This window comes from Bubalus bubalis, chromosome X, assembly GCF_019923935.1.
Source record: "Bubalus bubalis isolate 160015118507 breed Murrah chromosome X, NDDB_SH_1, whole genome shotgun sequence".
In the NCBI taxonomy this organism is placed as follows: domain Eukaryota; kingdom Metazoa; phylum Chordata; class Mammalia; order Artiodactyla; family Bovidae; genus Bubalus; species Bubalus bubalis.
Genome location: NC_059181.1, coordinates 2834840 through 2856981, shown reverse-complemented (window position 1 = coordinate 2856981; position 22142 = coordinate 2834840). Strand labels below are relative to the sequence as shown.

The 22142-nt window shown below is 43.6% G+C and overlaps 1 protein-coding gene across 1 annotated transcript; it reads right to left on the bottom strand.

The window, feature by feature from the left end:
• Positions 1–217: 217 nt before the first annotated feature.
• LOC102396043 (allergen Bos d 2) lies at positions 218–5724 on the bottom strand. The gene is made up of 7 exons (XM_044936670.2): positions 5558–5724; positions 4939–5078; positions 4680–4750; positions 3049–3156; positions 1964–2065; positions 1755–1791; positions 218–420 (listed from the first exon to the last, which is right to left on the bottom strand). Exons 1-6 carry the CDS (start codon positions 5636–5638, stop codon positions 1775–1777), a joined length of 519 nt encoding a protein of 172 aa, XP_044792605.1. The 5' UTR covers positions 5639–5724; the 3' UTR covers positions 218–420; positions 1755–1774.
• Between the last annotated feature and the right edge of the window lie 16418 nt (positions 5725–22142).

The window sequence follows — 22142 nt, the reverse complement described above, 5'->3', positions numbered from 1 at the left end:
TCCCATTTCTCATGTGACAACTGATCGGAACCTCATTTCACCATATAAAACTACCTTCTGTGGTTTATTCTCTCGTCTCACAGAAACACTTGCAGGATTCACACCATGCATCGTAAACAGAGTTATTTCCTCCTTCGTTGTACACTCGACTTCCTGCATGGTTGAATTTACACGTTTTGACTGTTTGCAAATATAGAACCTTTGTTCACTACACATATGTGCTTTAATCAATTTATTGATCAGTTTAGGAATCCAGTAACATTAGCAAGAGCAGAGGATGTTCATAGTTGGAAAGCCGTGGGTTCAGGGTCATGATTTCCTGCGACAGAAGAAATGATGATTCCGAGGAAAAGGTCTACCGTTTTCATATGGATGATTGGGACACATTAGTGCTTTGATGCTGGTCTCTTCATTTTTTTACTTTTAACATGAAAAAAAAGTAAAACATTGTTGAGCTGATTAGCATTAATATGATATTGTCTGGAGCATGATAGAAGCAGTTGCTGATGGAAGTAGTGGGGAGATTTTCCTATGAGACCCATTTCACAGAAGTTCCTCTGTGTGTGTACCCCTGGGGGTTTTGTAGAATTACCACCTGGTGAAACTAGCTGTGAGCAGTCTGGTATCAGGTCTGATATCGACAGACACTAAGTTACATATTCACAGCTCTTTGAGATATAGGAGATGATCTGCTGTGGGACCTGTGCCACTTACATCTTCTGTAATATCATTTATCATCATGCATGTTTTGTGCCTGTAAGCACCTTCATTCACAGTGGGATTCCCCAGCGATCATCATAACTCACAGCTCAGGCCTTCACACCACCTCCATTGTCCTTAAAGCATCCCACTGTGGATTCTACATCAATGTCAGTAATTAGCTATTCTCATCTAAAGACTAAGGAAGCCCAACCCTTGGATACTTGGCAAGGTGAAGGGTTTTGCCATCCCATTCTTTTTTTAAATTAATTTTTATTGAAATGTAGTTGATGTTCAGTGTTGTGTTAGATTCAGGTATAGAGCAAAGTGATTCATTTATATATTTGTTGTTGCTTTCTCGTTATGTTGCTCCCACTCTTCTGTGACAGTATGGACTATGGCTTCCCAGATTCCTCTGTCCGTTGGAATTTCCTGGCAAGTATACTGGCATGGGGTGCCATTTCCTATTTGAAGGATCTTCCTGACCCAGGGATAAATTCACATTTCCTGTGTCTCCTGCATTGGCAGGCAGATTCTGGAACTCTCAGTCACCTGGGAAGCCTCACTTACATATATGTGTAGGTAAATGTATCCCTTTTTTTCATTCTTCTTCTTAAAAGTTATTGGAAGACCCTCAGTATAGTTCCCTGTTCTCGCCAGTTGGTCTCTGTTGTTTATTTTATATATTTTAGTATGTATCTGCTCATCTCAAACTCGGAATTTAGCGCTTGCCTGCTTCCCCTTTGGTAACCGTTAATTTTGTCTGTGTTTGAGTCTGTCTCTGTTTTTTATTGGTTCAGTTGAATCATATTTTAGATTCCACACGGAAGTGATGGCATATGATATTTGCCTTTATCTTTCTGAGTTACTTTACTTAGAAGCATCGTCTCTGACTCCATTCATGTTGCTGCACGTGGCATTTTTCATTCTTTTTCTTGGCTGAGTAGTATTCCATTGTGTATGTATCCCATTCTTAAAGCAGTAGAACCCCCCTCCCCCAAAGTGTTAACCTCCTGAGAAAAAAAATGTGTTGTACATGTCATATTTCTACTCACCCAACCGCTCTTCACTGTTCTTATGGAGGACAATTGTCTGTGAAAGAGAATGCATAAGCGGGAAAATGACCATTGACATGCCTATATTTCAAAGCTGTATTATTTCAATACAGCTCTTATTAAAGATATCTCTGCCAATAGGTAATTTGAACCAAAGGTTCCAGTGATGTGTTTTCATTTCGGAAACCTGTCACCATCTGGGGCTTTACCTGTTTCGATGAGATTTTCTATATTTTCATTTGGAACCCCCCTCTCACTGTTCAGCTGCTGATACTTCTGAAGTTCTTCTGGAGTGAAACTGGTTCCTTTGGCTGGATTTCATAGCAGACAGGGCAGAAGAGGTGTGTATTAGAATCCGTTACGGGTGGTAGAGAGTCACCTGACTCCTACCTGTAGTGATCGGGAAGTCTCACCAACACCGCTGCCTTCCACCAGCACCTAAACCCTGCTGTCCAGACAGTTATTTACAGAGGTGCCCGAGTGTGCACGCAGGTCTTCAGATGTATCCATGGGGGTAGAGTCCACATAGTTAGCATGTTATCACATTCCAGTTCAGAGAACAACTCAGGGAACTACTAGTCATTCAGCTGAGGCCTTAAACGTCCCCCTGTGAGATGCAATCTTTCATGGGACATCAAAGAAGGTCATGGCAGGTCTGAGAGTCAGACTTTCTCCCAACTCCATCTCTTCCTGTCCACTTTGTCTACATTCTGGAAGTGCATCCCTGGGGTTTTCATGAACCCTTATGAAATGAATGGGCGTGGGAATGATGGGGAAGTTTCGAAACCACACTAATCCTAGTGAGACGGAACGGGACCCTGTGTTCCTTGCCCACCCTGTATTTGGCCTGCCTTTTGACTGTGAAATATTTCAGTCACAGAATAAGTTTAATCAGAGAAATGAGAATGCGGATAAGCTAAGGGAAACACTCAAAAGAGACCAAGTAATAATAACGTAGTCATGAAGCAAAGACAAGGACCTGTAGTTCCTCCCGAAGGACAATAGATACTGTTCTGCATCATATCCTGTGAGCTGTGTGTTACCACATGGACTGTAGCCCTCCAGGCTCCTCTGTCCATGGGGATTTTCCAGGCAAGGATACTGGAGTGGGTTGTTATGCCCTCCTCCATGGGATCTTCCCTATCCAGGGATCAAACCCAGGTCTCCTGCATTGGATGTGGGTTCTTTCCCATCTAAGCCACCAGTGAAGCCCTATCATAAGGTGTCTGTACTTCTCTCCTTAGCGTAAAAGTACTGATCGTAGGAGCTCATCTACATAAGCTACAGTACTTACCAAGGCCTTCGGTCATTTTTGTGATCCTCTCCCCATCATAATTTTCAACATAAGTTACCAGCATGTTTTCTGACACATGAATCAATTCCAAAGTATTGGTACCATCGACTGTGACCGAAAAAAAAAAAAAAAAATCAAGCCTCAGTATGATGAACTTCTTTCCTTTTCAGTTGAACATGTTTTATTCTTCTCACGCTGTCTATCGTCTGTTTTCCCTCGGATGGTAAACTCTGTCTCAATGACATTTCTTGGGGTGTATTGTTAGAACCTTTAAGAGAGCGAGTGAAGTAGGAGAGCTCTCTCCACACCCCCCTCTCCTGAAGATCAGCAAGACTTTCAGTCTTCTAGCACTCTGTGAATGATGGCAAAGTTGCTTGTTGAAACTATAGTATGCTTTGAACCTCAGCCATCTCGTACCCGCTCACAAGAGCTGACTGTTTACACTTTCAGGAATTTTGTGACCCAATTTGCAAGTACACTCATGGTTAGAAAGCAATTCTAAAAAATTAGACGAATCTTAGTAAAATGAAAGTTACTACATAATCCAGAGTTATTTCCTAGCCTAAGAGCTAACAAAAGAGGTACAAGATACAAGTAACTGCCTCATGTTGGGCATATGTACTCTTTAACGATTGCAGATTAGATTCTGTGGCTGCGTGTCCACAGTCGAAATTAAAATAGTTGCATCAGACCAAGAATAGAGTGTTGTGTTGTATATGTTTTGAATGAAAATGAAACATTGGATCACTTAATGTAATGTTACAGTGTTGATATTAATATTTGAGGATCATTTCCTGTTATTTTTAGCTACAGAGATAGAAACCTGTGAGTGCTGATTTCAACTTAGGCATTGATATTATATTTGAGAAATATTTCTTGTTATTTCAAACTGTGGAGATAGAAGTCTATGCTAAACTCACTTTCAAGGTATGTAAAAATTTGTTGAAATTTTCACTGTTGTTTTGAAGTGAAGTGAAAATCAGTCAGTCATGTCTGACGTCCGTGAACCTCGGCCTGTCACCCACTAGAGTCCCCTGTCCGTGGGATTCTCCAGGCAATAATACTACAGTGGGTAGTCATTTTCCTTCTCCAGGCTACTTCCCAACCCAGGGATAAAACCTGGGTCTCCTGCATTGCAGAGCTCTTATTTCAGCTGTTCTCATTTTGGGGCTTTAAATTAATCATGTCCTACTTACTATACTTGCTAATAAAGAAATTTACTATTTAAGAAATTTCTTCATTTTAAGCAAATTTGATCATGTAGATGAAATAAAAGATAGAAACAACTTGGAAAGAGTCTTTGTAATCTTAAAATAGTAATATATATATGTATATATATATAATCTTATGCACTTCACCACTCCCAGGGAACATGTATAGTCACCGTTCTGGGGCTTTTTCTCAGAGACCATCAATGGCCACATTCCACCCTTGGACCCCATTCTGGTGTTGTGGGACAGAATTGATTCCTGAAAACTTAAATGGCTTTTCCAAGATTGCATTGGTAATGAGTAGAGGAAGCAGTGCACCCATCCAGACATCTGGTTGTCTTTGATGGAACCGAGGTTATCCAACCAAACACGTTGCATGGTTTTGGGAAGACAGCCCATCAGAAAAGCTGGAATACTCACATTCTATGATGTACACATATCCTTCTTGTCTCCTTGCCACTTCTCTGAGCAACAGGCATGTGCCCTGGTCCCTGAAAAACCAACAGACGAGACATTCCGTCTCAGCATGCACTTCCCAGCGCTTGAGGACACCCTTGAATAGAGTTCGCACCCTCAACTTCACACCCATCACCCAAACCCTTCGCTGCACGTTGGAGCCCGGACCCCTTCTCCAGAGTCAGCAGTCTCCTTGCTTTCCATTAAGGAGGATTGCGCTTACTTGAGATAAAATGTAATGGAGAGGTATTCACAGTCACTGATACATTCAATCCGACGATAGTAATTCCTCAGTGGGCCTCCTTCCACAATCTTCTCCTTGTTATCAGCAGCTGCGTAAATGATGCGCCACTCTCCTGGAATCTAAGAAGGAAGGGCTCCTTAAGCATCAGTCAATATCTCTTTTGCTTACTCACCAGTACACAGCACCAGCTTTGCTTCAGCGTTTCACATAGAAGAAAAGTAAATTCAACCTCATTAAGCAGAGTTCTACCCCCTACCTTGTTGAATACCATGACATGAATTCATGATTCCTATTTGATCAGAAAGCATAGAATTCAGGGTTTTTTGAAATAAAACACGTCATGATTGGCCATGACTCTCTGAATGATAGCATGTTAAATTGTTTGTTTGTTTTTAGCCTATAGACTAATAAGATGAAGAAAAAATAAAAGACCGGATAGACAAATGGTTGTATTTTTCTCAGGTAGTTGCATGGACCCCGGCAAGTGTACAATCTGTTCATACATATAACTGAGTTTATCTCCTACATGTACACAAAAACAAGCACCCACACACTCAAACAAACAAGACCTTCTAGGAGATCACCTCATTCTGCGTACCTTTGAGGGGTCTATCTCAGCTGGAGTTTCCTGGGCAGCACAAACCAGACCAAAGAGGAGAGTCAGGAACACAGCCTTCATCTTGGGACTCTCGTGGTCCTTCTTCTAGGAAGCTGAGCATATCCCAGCTGTTGGAGAGGTTGTGAATTGCTTGCACTTTTCAAAGGATACGTCTCTTGGCAGAATACATGATCATCAAATGGTGGTTAATCACCCGATGTGGTTACATAGACGTCATCTTCCCATATCCTGGATGGCAGCTGAGCTTTTTTTGTGGTTTTCTGTGGTTCTTATACAGATATTTATTTTTAGAGAAGTTGAAGTGGATCTGGACATTAAGTCTTCAGAGTAACTCAGAAATCACAGAACACTTGAGGTATTTCCAGGACAGTGTTATTTATATTCTTGTCCATCATCCAAGAGTCCAGGACACATATCCTCAACCTCTGTGTTATTTCTTTCACATTGAAGAGGTCTGTTTAAGCTTAATTTCTAAAAGTACAGATGACACTGTTCGGTTTAAGAAGGTAAATATGAGTTGTCTCGACCAAGAATCAGTTATCAGGACCTTCCTCAGAGGGGTCTGCATTTTTTTTATATTGAAATTGAAATATAGTTGATGTACAATATTTTTTGTTACAGGTATACCATATAGGTTCGAGAAGGAAATGGCAACCCACTCCAGCATCCTTGCCTGGAGAATCCCATGGAGAGAGGAGCCTGGTGGGCTACAGTCCACAGGGTCGCAATGAGTCGCACACGACTGAGCGACTTCACTTTCACTTTATACCATATAGGTGTTCATAATTTTATTGCTGCTTTTGAAGTTACAAGTACGTAGGCTTTTTTATTGCCTATGTTGTACAGTATATATTTATACATTATTTATTTTAACACAGTAGTTTGTATGTCTTATTCCACTCCTCCTGTCTGAACCTACCACTTTGCTTCACCCCACTGGTCATGACTGGTTTCTTCTCTGTATCTTTTTTTGTTATATTCTGGAGTTTGTTTCATTTTTTATTTTGCACATGTAAGTGGAATGCAACACTTTGGCTATCCATTCTTTTACTTTTTCTTCATCTTATTTTTCTGTAGGTTTATAAAAAAGTTAATTATCATTCACAGAGTCATGAACTCTCAGAGTCATTTGCCAGGATATCATACAGTATTTGTCTTTCTCCATCTGACTTACTTCACTTAGCATAATACCCTAATGTCCATCCACATTGCTCTAAACTTCACATATTAATGGTTGTCAAGTATTCCCCTGATTTGTGTATGGATATACACAGATACATCTGTGTGTGTATACATATATAGATGTTCAAGCTGAATTTAGAAAAGGCAGAGGAACAAGAAATCAAATTGCCAACATCCATTGGATCATTCGGACAGCAAGTGGGATCCAGAAAAGCATCTGTGTGTGTGTGTTAGTTGCTCAGCCGTGTCTTACTCTTTGTGACCCCACAGACTGTAGCCCACCAGGCTTCTCTGTCCATGGAATTCTCCAGCCAAGAATACTGGAGTGGATTGCCATTCCCTTTTCCAGAGGAACTTCCCAACCCAGGGATTGATCTCTGGTCTCCTGCATTGCAGGAAGGTTCATTACTGTTTGAGCTACAGGTAAGTCCATCTACGTCTGCTTTATTGACTATGCCAAACACTTTGACTATGTGGATCACAACAAAAGGTGGAAAATTCTTCAAGAGATGGGAATACCAGACCACCTTAACTGCCTCTGGAGAAATCTGTATGCAGGTCAAGAAGCAACAGTTAGAACCGGACATAGAACAACAGACTGCTTGCAAGTTGGGGAAGGAGTACATCAAGGCTGTATATTGTCACCCTGCTGATTTATCTTACATGCAGTGTACATTATGTCAAAACCTGGGCTGGATGAAGCACAAGCTGGAATCAAGAATGTCGGGAGAAATATCAATAACCTCAGATTTGGAGAAGACACCACACATATGGCAGGAAGTAAGAGAAACTAAAGAGCCTTTTGATGAAGGCGAAAGAGGACAGTAAAAAACCTGTCTTAAAACTCAGCCGTCAAAAAACTAAGATCACAGCATCTGGTCCCATCACATCATGGCAAATAGACGGGAAACAATGGAAACAGTGAGAGACTTTATTTTCTTGTGCTCCAAAATCACTGCAGATGGTGACTGCAGCCATGAAATTAAAAGACGCTTGCTCTTTGGAAGAAAAAGCTATGACCAAGCTAGACAGCATATTGAAAAGCACAGACATTACTTTGCCAACAAAGGTCTGTCTACTAAGAGCTATGGTTTTTCCAGTAGTCATGTATGGATGTGAGAGTTGGACCATAGAGATGGCTGAGCACTGAAGAATTGATGCTTTTGACCTGTGGTGCTGGAGAAGACTCGTGAGAGTCCCTTGGCCTGCAAGGGGATCCAACCAGTCAAACCTAAGGGAAATTAGTCCTGAATATACATTGGAAGAACTGATGTTGAGGGTGAAACTCTAATAATTTGGCCACCTGATGTGAAGAACTGATTCATTAGAAGAGACCCTGATGCTGCGAAAGATTGAAGGTGAGAGAGAAGGGGATGACAGATGATGGCATCGCCAACTCAATGGACATGAGTTGGAGCAAACTCCGGGAGATGATGAAGACTGGGAAGCCTGGCTAGTTGCAATCCATGGTGCTGCAAAGAGTCGGATATCACTGAGCGACTGAACTAAACTATTGTGTATACTTCCTATGCTTCTTTGAGCTTCCCAGGTGGTGCTAGTCGTAAAGAACCCACCTGCCAATGCAAGACATGAGTGCAGATTCCATCCTTGAGTTGGGGAGATCCCCTGGAGAAGGAAATAGCAGCCAAATTCAGTGTTCTTACCTGGACAGTCTTATGGAAACAGGAGTCTAGCGGGCTACAGTCCCTGGGGTCACAAGTGTTGGACATGACTTAGTGACTAAACCATCATCACCATGGTTTCCTTATATATTTTATCTAATTTTAATGAAACATTTTCCACAGGAGCCAGTTTTCATCTTGTACCCCACTCAAGGATCCCTCCCAAATTCGTCTCTCCAATTTAATTTCTCCTTTAGGTTATAAGCTACAGTCATTGCGGTGTATGAGATTTCTGCCTTACATGCAGCCCCTGACACTGAGATCCAGCTTCTTTCAACGATCCTCCTGCCTGCTGATGCATCAGGCAAACTAGATTAAAGAACCTATGGGCAGCCACTCTCTCAATGACAGTCTCTTGGGCACTTTGCTTCCAGGAAGACACCAGCACTATGATGATCATCAGTTCACTTTAGTCGCTCAGTCATGTCCGACTCTTTGTGACCCCATGGATTGCCAGGCCTCCCTGTCCATCACCAACTCCTGGAGTTTATTGAAACCCATGTCCATTGAGTCAGTGATGCCTTCCAACCGTCTCATCCTCTGTTGTCCCCTTCTTCTCCTGCCCTTAATCTTTCCCAGCATCAGGGTCTTTTGAGATAAGTCAGCTCATCGCATCAGGTGGCCAAAGGATTGGAGTTTCAGCTTCAGCATCAGTTCCTCAAATGAACATTTAGGACTGATTTCCTTTAGGATAGACTGGTTGGAACTCCTTGCAGTCCAAGGGACTCTCAAGAGTCTTTTCCAACGCCACAGTTCAAAACCATCAGTTCTTCAGCACTCAGGTTTATTTTTAGTCCAACTTTCACATACATACATAACTACCGGAAAAACCATAGCCTTCACTAGACAGACAGTTGTTGGCAAAGTAATGTCTCTGATTTTTAATATGCTGCATAAGTTCACTTCAGTTCAGTTGCTCATTTGTGTCCGACTCTTTGAGACTCCATGAATTGCAGCATGCCAGGCCTCCCTGTCCATCACCAACTCCCAGAGTTTACTCACAATCATGTCCATTGAGTCAGTGATGCCATCCAGCCATCTCATCCTCTGTCGTCCTATTCTCCTCCTGCCCCCCCAATCCCTCCCAGCATCAGGGTCTTTTCTAATGAGTCAACTCTTCTCAGGAGGTGGCCAAAGTATTGGAGTTCCACCTTTAGCATCAGTCCTTCCAATGAACACCCAGGACTAATCTCCTTTAGGATGGACTGGTTGGATCACCTTGCCGTCCAAGGGCCTCTCAAGAGTCTTCTCCAACACCATAGTTCAAAAGCATCAATTCTTCGGCGCTCAGCCTTCTTCACAGTCCAACTCACATCCATACATGACCACTGGAAAAACCATAGCCTTGACGAGACGGACGTTTTTTGGCAAAGTAATGTCTCTGCTTTTTAGTATGCTATCTAGGTTGGTCATAACTTTCCTTCCAAGGAGTAAGCATCTTTTAATTTCATGGCTGCAGTCACCATCTGCAGTGATTTTGGAGCCCCCCAAAATAAAGTCAGCCACTGTTCCCACTGTATCCCCATCTATTTGCCATGAAGTGATGGGACCAGATGCCATGATCTTAGTTTTATGAATGTTGAGCATCTTCTTTTAGGATTTGAAATAGCTCAACTGGAATTCCATCACGTCCACTAGTTTTGTTCATAGTGATGTTTCCTAAATCCTACTTGACTTCACATTCCCAGTTGTCTGGCTCTAGGTGAGTGATTACACCATCATGATTATCTGGGACTTCATGGGAAATAGATGGGGAAACAGTGGAAACAGTGTCAGACTTAATTTTTTTGGACTCCAAAATCACTGCAGATGGTGACTGCAGCCATGAAATTAAAAGACGCTTACTCCTTGGAAGGAAAGTTATGACCAACCTAGATAGCATATTCAAAAGGAGAGACATTACTTTGCCAACAAAGGTTCGTCTTGTCAAGGCTATGGTTTTTCCAGTGGTCATGTATGGATGTGAGTTGGACTGTGAAGAGGGCTGAGCACCGAAGAATTGATGCTTTTGAACTGTGGTGTTGGAGAAGACTCTTGAGAGTCCCTTGGACTGCAAGGAGATCCAACCAGTCCATTCTGAAGGAGACCAGCCCTGGGATTTCTTTGGAAGGAATGATGCTAAAGCTGAAACTCCAATACTTTGGCCACCTCATGCGAAGAGCTGACTCATTGGAAGAGACTCTGATGCTGGGAAGGATTGGGGGCAGGAGGAGAACGGGACGACAGAGGATGAGATGGCTGGATGGCATCACTGACTCGATGGATGTGAGTCTTAGTGAACTCCTGGAGATGGTGATGGACAGGGAGGCCTGGTGCGCTGCGATTCATGGGGTTGCAAAGAGTCAGACACGACTGAGCAACTGAACTGAACTGAACTGAAGATCTTTTTTGTACAGTTCTTCTGTGTATTCTTGCCACGTCATCTTAAAATCTTCTGCTTGTGTTGGGTCCATATCATTTCTGCCTTTATTGAGCCCATGTTTGCATGAAATGTTCCCTTGGTATCTCTAATTTTCTTGAAGAGATCTCTAGTCTTTCCCATTCTACTGTTTTCCTCTATTTCTTTGCATTGATCATTGAGGAAGGCTTTCTTATCTCTTCTTGCTATTCTTTGGAACTCTGCATTCAAATGGGTATATCTTTCCTCTTCTCCTTTGCTTTTTGCTTCTCTTCTTTTCACAGCTATTTGTAAGGCTTCCTCAGACAGCCATTTTGCTTTTTTGCATTTCTTTTTCTTGAGAATGGTCTTGCCTCCTGTCTCCTGTACAATGTCACAAACCTCATCCATTGTTCATCAGGCACTCTGTCTGTCTCATCTAGTCCCTTAAATGTATTTCTCACTTCCACTGTATAATCATAAGGGATTTGATTTAGATCATACCTGAATGGTCTAGTGGTTTTCCCTACTTTCTTCAATTTAAGTCTGAATTTGGCAATAAGGAGTTCATGATCTGAGCCACAGTCCGCTCCCAGTCTTGTTTTTGCTGACTGTATAGAACTTCTCCATCTTTGGCTGCAAAGAATATAATCAATCCGATTTTGTTGTTGACCTGGTGATGTCCATGTGTAGAGTCTTCTCTTGTGTTGTTGGAAGAGGGTGTTTGCTATGACCAGTACATTCTCTTGGCAGAACTCTATTAGCCTTTGCCCTGATTCATTCCGTATTCCAAGGCCAAATTTGCCTGTTACTCCAGGTGTTTCTTGACTTCCTACTTTTGCATTCCAGTCTCCCATAATGAAAAGGAGATCTGTTGGGGGTGTTAATTCTTGAAGGTCTTTTAGGTCTTCTTTGAACTGTTCAACTTCAGCCTCTTCAGCATTACAGGTTGGTGCATAGACTTGGATTACCATGAATTTGAATGGTTTGCCTTGGAAACGAACAGAAATCATTTTGTTGTTTTTGAACTGCATCCAAGTACTTCATTTACAACTCTCTTGTTGACGATGATGGCTACTCAGTTTCTTCTAAGATGGCAAGACAGCAGGTCGGGCGAGTTTGCACTTAGAATCAAACCCTGTTCCTGCCAGAGACTCTCAGAGGGCCCAAACAAACCTTGTGCTCACCAGGACCCAGAGATCCCACCGAGACTTAGACAGAACTGTGTTTGAGCATCTCCTGTGGAGGTACATGTCAGCTGTGGTCCACCGCAGGGACAGGGGCTCTGGGTGTGGCTATGGCATAAATCCTCTTGGAGGAGGTCGCCGTTAACCCCACGATAGAGAAGACAAAACTTACATAGGACTAGGAAATAGACTCAGAGGGCACAACAGAACCTTGTGCACCAGGACTCAAGAGAAATGAACATTGACTCCATAGGAGACATGCCTGTGGGTGTCTGGGAGTCTCTGGCGACGGTGTGGGTCAGCATTGGCCCGCTGCAGGGTTGGGGGCATGGACTGTAGCAGTGCATACGTGGGATCTTTTGAGGGAGGTCACCATTTTCTTCATTATCTCCACCCCAGTTTGGCCCCAGGTAAATAGCATGGAGGGAACACAGCTCCACCCATCAACAGAAATTGGATTAAAGGTTCACTGAGCATGGCCCCGCCCATCAGAACAAGACCCAGGATCCCCCTCAGTCAGTCTCTCCCATCAGGAAGCTTTCATAAGCCTCTTACCCTTCTCCATCAGAGGGCAGACAAACTGAAAACCACCATCACAGAAAACTAACCAATCTAGTCGCATGGACCACAGCCTTGTCTAACTCAATGTAACTATGAGCCACGGTGTGTAGGGCCAACCAAGACGGACGGATCGTGGTGGAGAGTTCAGACAAAATGTGGTCTACTGGAGAAAAGTGAAAGTGAAGTCGCTCAGTTGTGTCTGACTCTTTGCGACCCCATGGACTGTAGCCTACCAGGCTCCTCCCTCCATAGGATTCTCCAGGCAAGAGTACTGGAATGGGTTGCCATTCCCTTCACGGGAACGGCAAACCACTTCAGTATTCCTGCCTTGAGAACCCCATGAACAGTATGAAAAGGCAAAAAGATATGACACTGAAAGCTGAACCCCCCAGGTTGGTAGGTGCCCAATATCCTACTGGAGATCAGTGGAGAGATAACTCCAGAAAGAACGAAGAGATGGAGCCAAAGCAAAAACAACAGCCAGTTGTGGATGTGCCTGGTGATGGAAGTAAGGTTTGATGCTGTGAAGAGCAATATTGCCTAGGAACCTGGAATGTTAGGTCCATGAATCAAGTCAAATTGGAAGTGGTCAAACAAGAGATGGCAAGAGTGAACGTTGACATTTGAGGAATCAACGAAGTAAAATGCACTGGAATGGGTGAATTTAACTCAGATGACCATTATGTCTACCACTGTGGGCCAGAATCCCTTAGTAGAAGAAATGATGATCATGGTAATAATAAAAAAGTAAATGCATGGATCCTGATTAGAGCTGTAAAATACAGAAATTGAACTAGACCTGTGTTACTGAACTGAACTCTATAGCTGAACTGAAAGAAGAGTTTTTAAAACTCTTGGTTGAGATGTAACTGATACACAACAAAAAGCCACATATTTCTGATTGTACAGTTGATAAACTTTGGATGAATAGAGCTGTGAAACCTTTTCCCTCGTTAGTATCTGCGTATATCCGTCAGCTTCAAAACTATCCTTGGGCTCCCTGGTCATACTTACTCCTGCCCTTTTCAACCACCTCCCCCAGCCCAGACTTGGGAACCCACTCACTCCTCTATTTTCTGGCACAATAGGTTAATTGGTATTCTTTAGAAATTACAAACATTGAATCTGTGTGTGTGTTTCTGGCTTATTTCCCTCAGCGTGTTCGTTTGAGTAAATACCTATATGTTTGTTTTCCCACTGGCCCCGAATAGTGTCTTCAGGGTATGTCCCACTCTTATCCTTTGCAGTGTTGATGGATACATGCTCATAGACAGGTTTTCTAAGGAACTAAGCTGCTCGTCTGCTGGGTCGTCACTTAGGGGTGGAGCTGCTGGGTCTCAGCGCGTCCTGAGTCTTGATTCCTGCCAGTGGGAGACGAGGATCGCCTTTGCTCTGTCCTTGCCAGCGTTCAGTGTGCCCAGTTGCGTTCAGTTTAGATGGTATGATAAGTGTGTGGTGGAATGCAGCTACAGCTGAGATTTCCATTTCCTGAATGAATACAGAGGGGCGGCTGCCACTTGTCAATTCTCTTTGCCAAGTGTCTCTGCAAGTCATTTGTTCATTCCTGAGTTTATTAAGGTTTCATTTTTTATGAAGTCTGTAGGTTTTTAAGATATTCTGGATATGAGTCCCTTTTCAAATAGTGATGTGCCAATATCTTTTCCCCCCCATCGCTGGCTTCTCTTCTGCTTCCTTAAGGCTGTCCCACAAAGATGTAAATATTTTGATTGAGGCTTGGTTATTAACGTTCTGTTCCCAGTGTTGGTGTAGATTCTAATCAGTAGCTGCCTAAACTTTGGCCACAGAGTATCCACCTGTGTTTTACCTCTTTCTTGCTTCCTGTCTTACATATAGGTGTATGAGTCTCTCTTTGTTAGTTGTAAAACATGTAGCAATGAATGGATTGAAGTTATTTTTTTTTTGTCATATGAATTTCCAATTTCTCCAATGGTTTTCCCTATACAATAATTATTTTACTGAATTTCCATGGTAACTATATCCAAAATATATTTTTCTGTTTATTCCTGTCCCTTCCCCAAGAGCAGATTTGGTTGTGTTTTGGTTTGTATTTCCCCACTCTAGATTCCTTCTTTTGGGCAATGATAAAGACAGAGGATGAAGGTCGTATGACTAACCTTCAGCAAGTTTGTGTCAAAAGCAAAGTGTTCACGGCTCACAAGCTTGTGAAAGTGGAATTTTCATCCATTTATGGGTCATTAGAGTATTGTTGGCAACCCACTCCAGTGTTCTTGCCTGGAGAATCCCAGGGACAGGGGAGCCTGGTGGGCTACAGTCTATGGGGTCGCACAGAGTCAGATATGACTGAAGCGACTTAGCAGCAGCAGCAGCAGAGTATTGTATATATCTGTTTATTTTCGCAAAGAGTGCCTGAAATAGCAAGATATTAGTTTTCCTACATTTTGGAGCCAAAAGAAATACTCCTTGAGTAAATACTGGCTGCAGAGTTCTCAACAGAGGCAGATACTAGGTTTCAAACATAAGGCTCTAATTACCGTAAGTTCTACTTTCTTTCTTTCTTCTTTTTTTTTTTTTAATGTGTTTTTCTGCTTACTTCTTTCATCTGAAGAGCTCATGTGATTTCAAGAAAGATGTAATGAACAGCATGGTGACTAGTCCAAATAGGATTGCACACATACCTGTCAGTTGATTGGAGCAGAAATTTAAGTGTTTTTATGTATCACACACACACACACACACACACACAGGGTAACTATGATGTCAGGAGACAGATGTGTTAGATAACTTGTGTCTTATGTAAATCACCAGTGACATTTTTTCTTTGACTCTACCTTCCTACTCCTTACTGCTGCTGCTGCTAAGTCGCTTCAGTCGTGTCTGACTCTGTGCGACCCCATAGACGGCAGCCCACCAGGCTCCCCCGTCCCTGGGATTCTCCAGGCAAGAACACTGGAGTGGGTTGCCATTTCCTTCTCCAATGCATGAAAGTGAAAAGGGAAAGTGAAGTCGCTCAGTCTTGTCGGACTCTTAGTGACCCCATGGACTGCAGCCCACCAGGCTCCTCCATCCATGGGATTTTCCAGGCAAGAGTACTGGAGTGGGGTGCCATTTCCTGCTCCTTAAGTCCATGCAAAATTCTAAGAGTTCGTATATCCTGTTTAGACTGTTAAGTTTAAACTGTTTCAACTTAATCCCCTCATGATAGATGATCCTGCTTCCCCAGGATTTGATATGTTTTTAATTAGATAAATACCCTTGAAAATAATATTTCATATAAAATTTTTTCATGGTTCATATTTCCTGCCTGATTCCTAGTGTTGTTTTCATTATCCAATCTGCAACTTTTACTGTTAAAATGTTTAAAACTGAAATGGCAACCCACTCCAGTGTTCTTGCCTAGAGAATCCCAGGGACCGGGGAGCCTGGTGGGCTGCCGTGAATGGGGTCGCACAGAGTCGGACACGACTGAAATGACTTAGCAGCAGCAGCAGTATGTGTCAGTGGTCACCCTTCTTATAACCTCTGCTCAGTTTTTTTTTTTTAATTTAAAAATGCAGACTGGGTCTCAGTGCTGTGCTCTACTTTTCTCTACGTGCAGTTCGAGGGCTGCTCATGGTGCCGGTTCTCTCTTTCGGGCTCTTTAGCACAAGCACAGTTGATGGAGTGCATGGGCTTGGTTGTCGTACAGCATGTGGGATCTTCCCAGATGAGAAATTCAGTCTGTGTCCCCTGCATCGGCTGGTGGATTCTGAACCACTGGACCCCTAGAGAAGTCCCTCTTGCTCAGTTCCCTTTTTCAGTTTCTTAGTTTTAATTCTTGTTTTAGGCTGGCTTGCTTGGGTGAGACCTAAGTGAGCATCGCTTCACTCTTTCTGGGGCTATTAGCAGTTGTCCTCCACACCTTCCCAGCAGCAATATTGGACACCTTCCAACCTGGGGGGCTCGTGTTCAGTGTCGTATCTCTTTGCCATTTCACACAGCTCGTGGGGTTCTCCCAGCAAGAATACTGGAGTGGTTTGACACTCCCCTCCTACAGTGGATCTCGTTCTATCAGAACTCTTCACAACGACACGTTTGTCCTTGGTGGCCCTACACGAAATGGCTCGTAGCTTCACTGAGTCATGCCAGCCCCTTCAGCACACGAGGCAGTCATCCATGAAGGGAGTATAGGCTAGCGGTCAACCACTATTGTTTTCTGTCAACAACTGGAGTCAAAGGACACTGATATCTTGACCTTGGAGAGCTGCGTGTGGTTGTAACATGCATTCGAGGTGCATGCAGCTTACAATGAGCCCTGGCAGGGAACGTGCCCAGTGCCCTGTTTTGTCTTCCCTGTCACTCCTGCAGGATTTCAGGTGCACCTAGCCTTCCACATCCTCAGGAGCCTACCAGAGGTCTCCAGAGTGGTCTAGGACTGCCTCACCTTTCCCGTCCCCCTTACACATTTTTCCTGGTCTCTTGTCTGTTCAAGTAGCATGACCTACGTGATGCCAAAGATGTTCCTTTTTTTAAATCACTTGGCACCAATCAATGACTATTGCTTTGAAAAATATCTGATGAGGAACTTTTACACGGAGCTTTAGGTAACTCTGCTCCTGCAGCAAGGCCTCTGCTTCTGGGGTTTGAGCTGGAGAGTAGCCCCCGCCTAGTTGGACACCACAGACCCAGTGCTTTGTACACATCATCAATGCTCTTTCTTTCATAAACACTGTTCACTTTTGTTGTGTGTGTGTGTGTATACTTGGTTGATAAATCGTATCTGATCTTGTGATCCCAACCCCACGGACTGTAGCCCACCAGGCTCCTCTGTCCATGGGATTCTCCAGGCAAGAATACTGCCATTTCCTCCTCCAGGGTGCTTCTTGACCTAGGGATTAACATGTGTCTCATGTGTCCCTTGCGTTTGTAGGTGTATTTTATTTATCACTGCACCGCCTGGTGGCCCATGTAAGACTGCATGCAAAATCCTTTCCACGCCTGCAACCCCACAGCGGATGAATGCTGCTTAATCCCACGGTGGTGCTGTTTTCAGATTGAACAACTCAGATTGTTCAGATTGAGCAACTCAGATTGTTCAGAATTGAACAACTCAGATTCTGTTTGTAGTTGTCTTGACTAGCCAATCCCATCTCTCATGTGACATCTGGTTGGAATCTGATACTGCTATATACAACTACCATCTGTGGTATATTCACTCTTCTTGCAAAGACACTTGCGTAATTCACACCATGCGTCCTAAACAGAGTTATTGCCCCTTCCCTTGTACACTCGATTTGCTGCCTAGTTGAAATTACATGTTTTGTGCATTTGCAAATATAGCACGTTTGCTCACTACACATATGTGCTTTAATCGATTTATTGATCAGTTTAGGAATCCAGTAACATCAGCAAGAGCAGAGGACATTCATAGTTGGAAAGCCGTGGGTTCAGATTCTTGATTTCCTGGGAGAGAAGAAATGATGATTTCAAGGAAAAGGTCTATTATCTTCATCTGGATGATTGGAACACATTAGTGCTCCAGTGCTGCTCGTATGCTTATTTCTTTAAACATGAGAAAAAAATGTAAAAGATTGTTGAGCTGATTAGGATTAACATGATGTTGGTCATAGCGTGAAAGAGAAAAGAGATGCAGTGGATGGTGGACCCAGTGGAGAAACTTCCCTGCAACTTTCACAGAAGTCCTTCTGTGAGTGTGGCCATGTGGGACTATCCTAAAAGACCCTTTTCACAGAAGTCCCTCTGTGTGTGTCCCTGTGGGCTTGCATAGCGTTACCGCCTGTTAAAACTAGCGATGAGCAGTCATGCATCAGCTCGCATGCTGAGAGTCACTAGGTTACATATTCAGAGGTCTGAGACGTAGGAGACTATATACTGTGTCACCTGTGAGGCTTTCATCTTCTATAGCCTCCTTCATCATCACGGATGTGTTGCGGCTGCAAGGTCCTTCATTCGCAGTGGGACTCACCGGGGCTCATCGTATCTCACAGCTCGGGACTTCACACAGCCTCCTCCTCTGTCCTCAGAGCATCTCACCGTGGAGTCTAGACTGGTGTGAGTGCGTAGATATTTAATCCAAATACTAAGGAAGCTGGAGCCATTGCCACTGGGTAAGGTGGACTGCTTTGTTATGCTATTCTCTTTTTGTAAATTAATCTTAATTGGAAAGCCCTTGGTTTTGCAATGCTGTGTTACTTTCAGCTGTACAGCAACGTGTATTACTTATACCTTTGTTGTGGTTATTTAGTCGCTAAATCGTGTCCCACCGTTTGTGTCCTATCGACTATAGCTTGACAGACTCTGTCTTTTGGATTTCCCGGGCGAGAATACTGGTGTGGCTTACCATTTCCTGCTCCATGGGATCTTCCACCTCTCAGGGATAGAACTCGCCTCTCCTGTGTCTCCTGCATTGGCAGGAAGATTCTTGACCTGTGACCCACCTGGAAAGCCCCCAGTAAATGCATAAATGTAGGTAAATGTTTGCCGTTGAACATTCTTGTTCTTATGAGTCATTTCAAGACTTTGAGTATAGTTCTTTCTGCTCTACAGTAGGTCTTTGTTGTTTATGTTATATATTTTAGTGTCTGTCTGTTCATCTCAAACTCCCAATGTATCCCTTTGCCTACTTCCCCTTGGTAACTATTAATTTTTAAACTATTATTTATCACAGTAATCCAAGTCTCCTCCCCAAACACTAATGCTGAAGAAAGTGAAGTTGAACACTTTTATAATGACCTAGAAGACCGTCTAGAACTAACACCAAAAAAGATGTCCTTTTCCTTATAGGGGACTGGAATGCTAAAGTAGGCAGTCAAGAGATCCCAGGAGTAACAGGCAAGTTTGACCTTAGAGTACAAAATGAAGGAGGGCTAAGGCGAAGAATTTAGCAAAGAGAACACACTGGTCATAGCAAACACCCTCTTCCAACAACACAAGAGACGACTCTACGCAGGACATCACTAGATGGTCAATACAAAATGATATTGGTTATATTCTTTGCCACACAAGGCAGTGATCCATGGAGGAGGCATAGGCTAGTAGTCAACCACTATTGTTCCATTTTCTTTGAACAGTTGTAATGATCAGGCACTAATATCTTATCCTTGGGGACCTTTGTATGGGTGTAACATGCATTCAATGGAGAACACAATGGCACCCCACTCCAGTACTCTTGCCTGGAAAATCCCATGGACGGAGGAGCCTGGTGGACTGCAGTCCACGAGGTCCCTACAAGTCGGACACGACTGAGCGACTTCACTTTCACTTTTCACTTTCATGCATTGGAGGAGGAAATGGCAACCCACTCCAGTGTTCTTGCCTGGAGAATCCCAGGGATGGGGGAGCCTGGCTGGCTGCAGTCCATGGGGTCACACAGAGTCGGACACGACTGAAGTGACTTAGCAGCAGCAGCAGCAGCAACATGCATTCAAATTGCATGTAGCTTACAGTAAGCCCTGGGTGACCAGGGCTCTATTCTGTCTTTCCTGTCAGTCCACTTGCTCTTCAAGTGGACACAGCCTTCCACATCCCCAGAAACCTACCAAATGTCTCCAGAGCGGTCTACGTCTACCTCATCTTTCCCATCTCCCTGAGACAATTTTTCACAGTCTCTTGGCTGGTCAGCCGCATGATCATTTTGGGTACCCACAATATTCCTTTTTTCCCCTTCAGTTGGCACCAATCAATGAATATTATTTTGAAAACATGCCTGATGAGGCACGTTTTTGCAGAACTGCAGGTTACTCAGCACCTGCGTCAGCAGCAAGGCCACTGCTTCTGGGGGGGGAGCTGGACTTAGCAGCCCCAAGTTGGACACGACAGACCCCGTTCTTTCTAACAACCATCACTGCTCATTCTTGAGTAAATACTGCTCACTTTTGTTGTACATATATCCATGCTTGATTAGTAAATGGCATCTGACTCTTTGCGACCTCATGGACTGGAGTCCACTGGGCTCCTCTTTCCATGAGATTCTCAGGCAGGAATACAGGAGTGGGTTGCCATTTCCTCCTCCAGGGGATTTTCCTGACCTAGGGGTCAAACCTGCATCTTTTACATCTCCTACACTGACAGGCAGGTTCTTTACCTGTACCCCCTTGGAAGGCCATGTAACACTGTATTCTGCTAAATCTTTACCACTACCAGCTTCCCTCATGGCTCTGCTGGTAAAATATCCACCTGCAATGCAGGACACCTGGGCTCGGTCCCCTGGAGTAGGGAACGGCTACCCATTCCAGTATTCTGGCCTGGAGAATTCCACGGAATGTATGGTTCATGCGGGTCACAAAAATTGGACACGACTGAGCGACTTTCACTTCACTTCACTTCGCCAGCTACCCCACAGCAGATGAACACTGCTTAACTGCATAGTTGAGTTGTTTTCGGGTGCCGGTCAGGACAGAACATATTCTATTTTGAAGTGGTCTGACTGACTAGTCCCATCTCTCACGTGACATCTGGTGGGAACTTTACATCACTTTATAAAACTACCAAATGTGGCTTATTCTCTCTTTTCGCCACAACACTTGCAGGGTTCACACCATGTGTCCTAAACAGTTATTTCCTCCTTCATTGTACACTTGATTTTCTGCCTGATTGGATTTACATGTTTTGTGCATTTTCAAATACGGCACATTTCCTTAACTGACACATATGTACGTCAATCAATTCATTGAAAAGCTTAAGAATTCAGTAACATCAGCAAGAGCAGAGGAGATTCATTGTTGGAAAGCCATGGGTCGAGGGTCATGATGTCCTGGGAGATAAAAATTATGATTTCAAGGAAAAGCTCTGTTACCTTCATACGGATGATTGGGACACATTAGTGCTTTTATGTTGCTCATGTTCTTTGTTTTTTTCTTTAAACAAGAGAAAAAGTAAAACGTTGTTGAGCTGATTAGGATTTATAATATGATATTGGCCAGAGCATGAAATGAAAAACTGAAGTGGTTACTGATGGAAGCTGTGGATAGATTTCCCTACAAGACCCATTTCACAGAAGTCCCTTCTGTGTGAGTGCCCCTGTGGGTTTGCATACAATTACCACTTTTGACCTGTGGTGTTGGAGAAGACTCTTGAGAGTCCCTTGGACTGCAAGGAGATCCAGCCAGTCCATTCTGAAGGAGGTCAGCCCTGGGATTTCTTTGGAAGGACTAATGCTAAAGCTGAAACTCAAGTACTTTGGCCACCTCATGCGAAGAGTTGACTCATTGGAAAAGACTCTGATGCTGGGAGGGATTGGGGGCAGGAGGAGAAGGGGATGACAGAGAATGAGCTGACTGGATGGCATCACTGACTCAATGGACGTGAGTCTCAGTGAACTCTGGGAGTTGGTGACGGACAGGGAGGCCTGGTGTGCTGCGATTCATGGGATCGAAAAGAGTTGGACACGACTGAGTGACTGAACTGAACTGAACTTGCTGTTATGTCCCACTCTCTTCTGACCATGTGGACTATAGCTTCCCAGGCTCCTCTGTCCATTGGATTTTTCAGGCAAGAATACTGGTGTGGGGTACAATTTCCTACTCCAAGGGATCTTCCCGACCCAGGGATAGAACCTGCATCTCCTGTGTCTCCTGCATTGGCAGGCAGATTCTTGA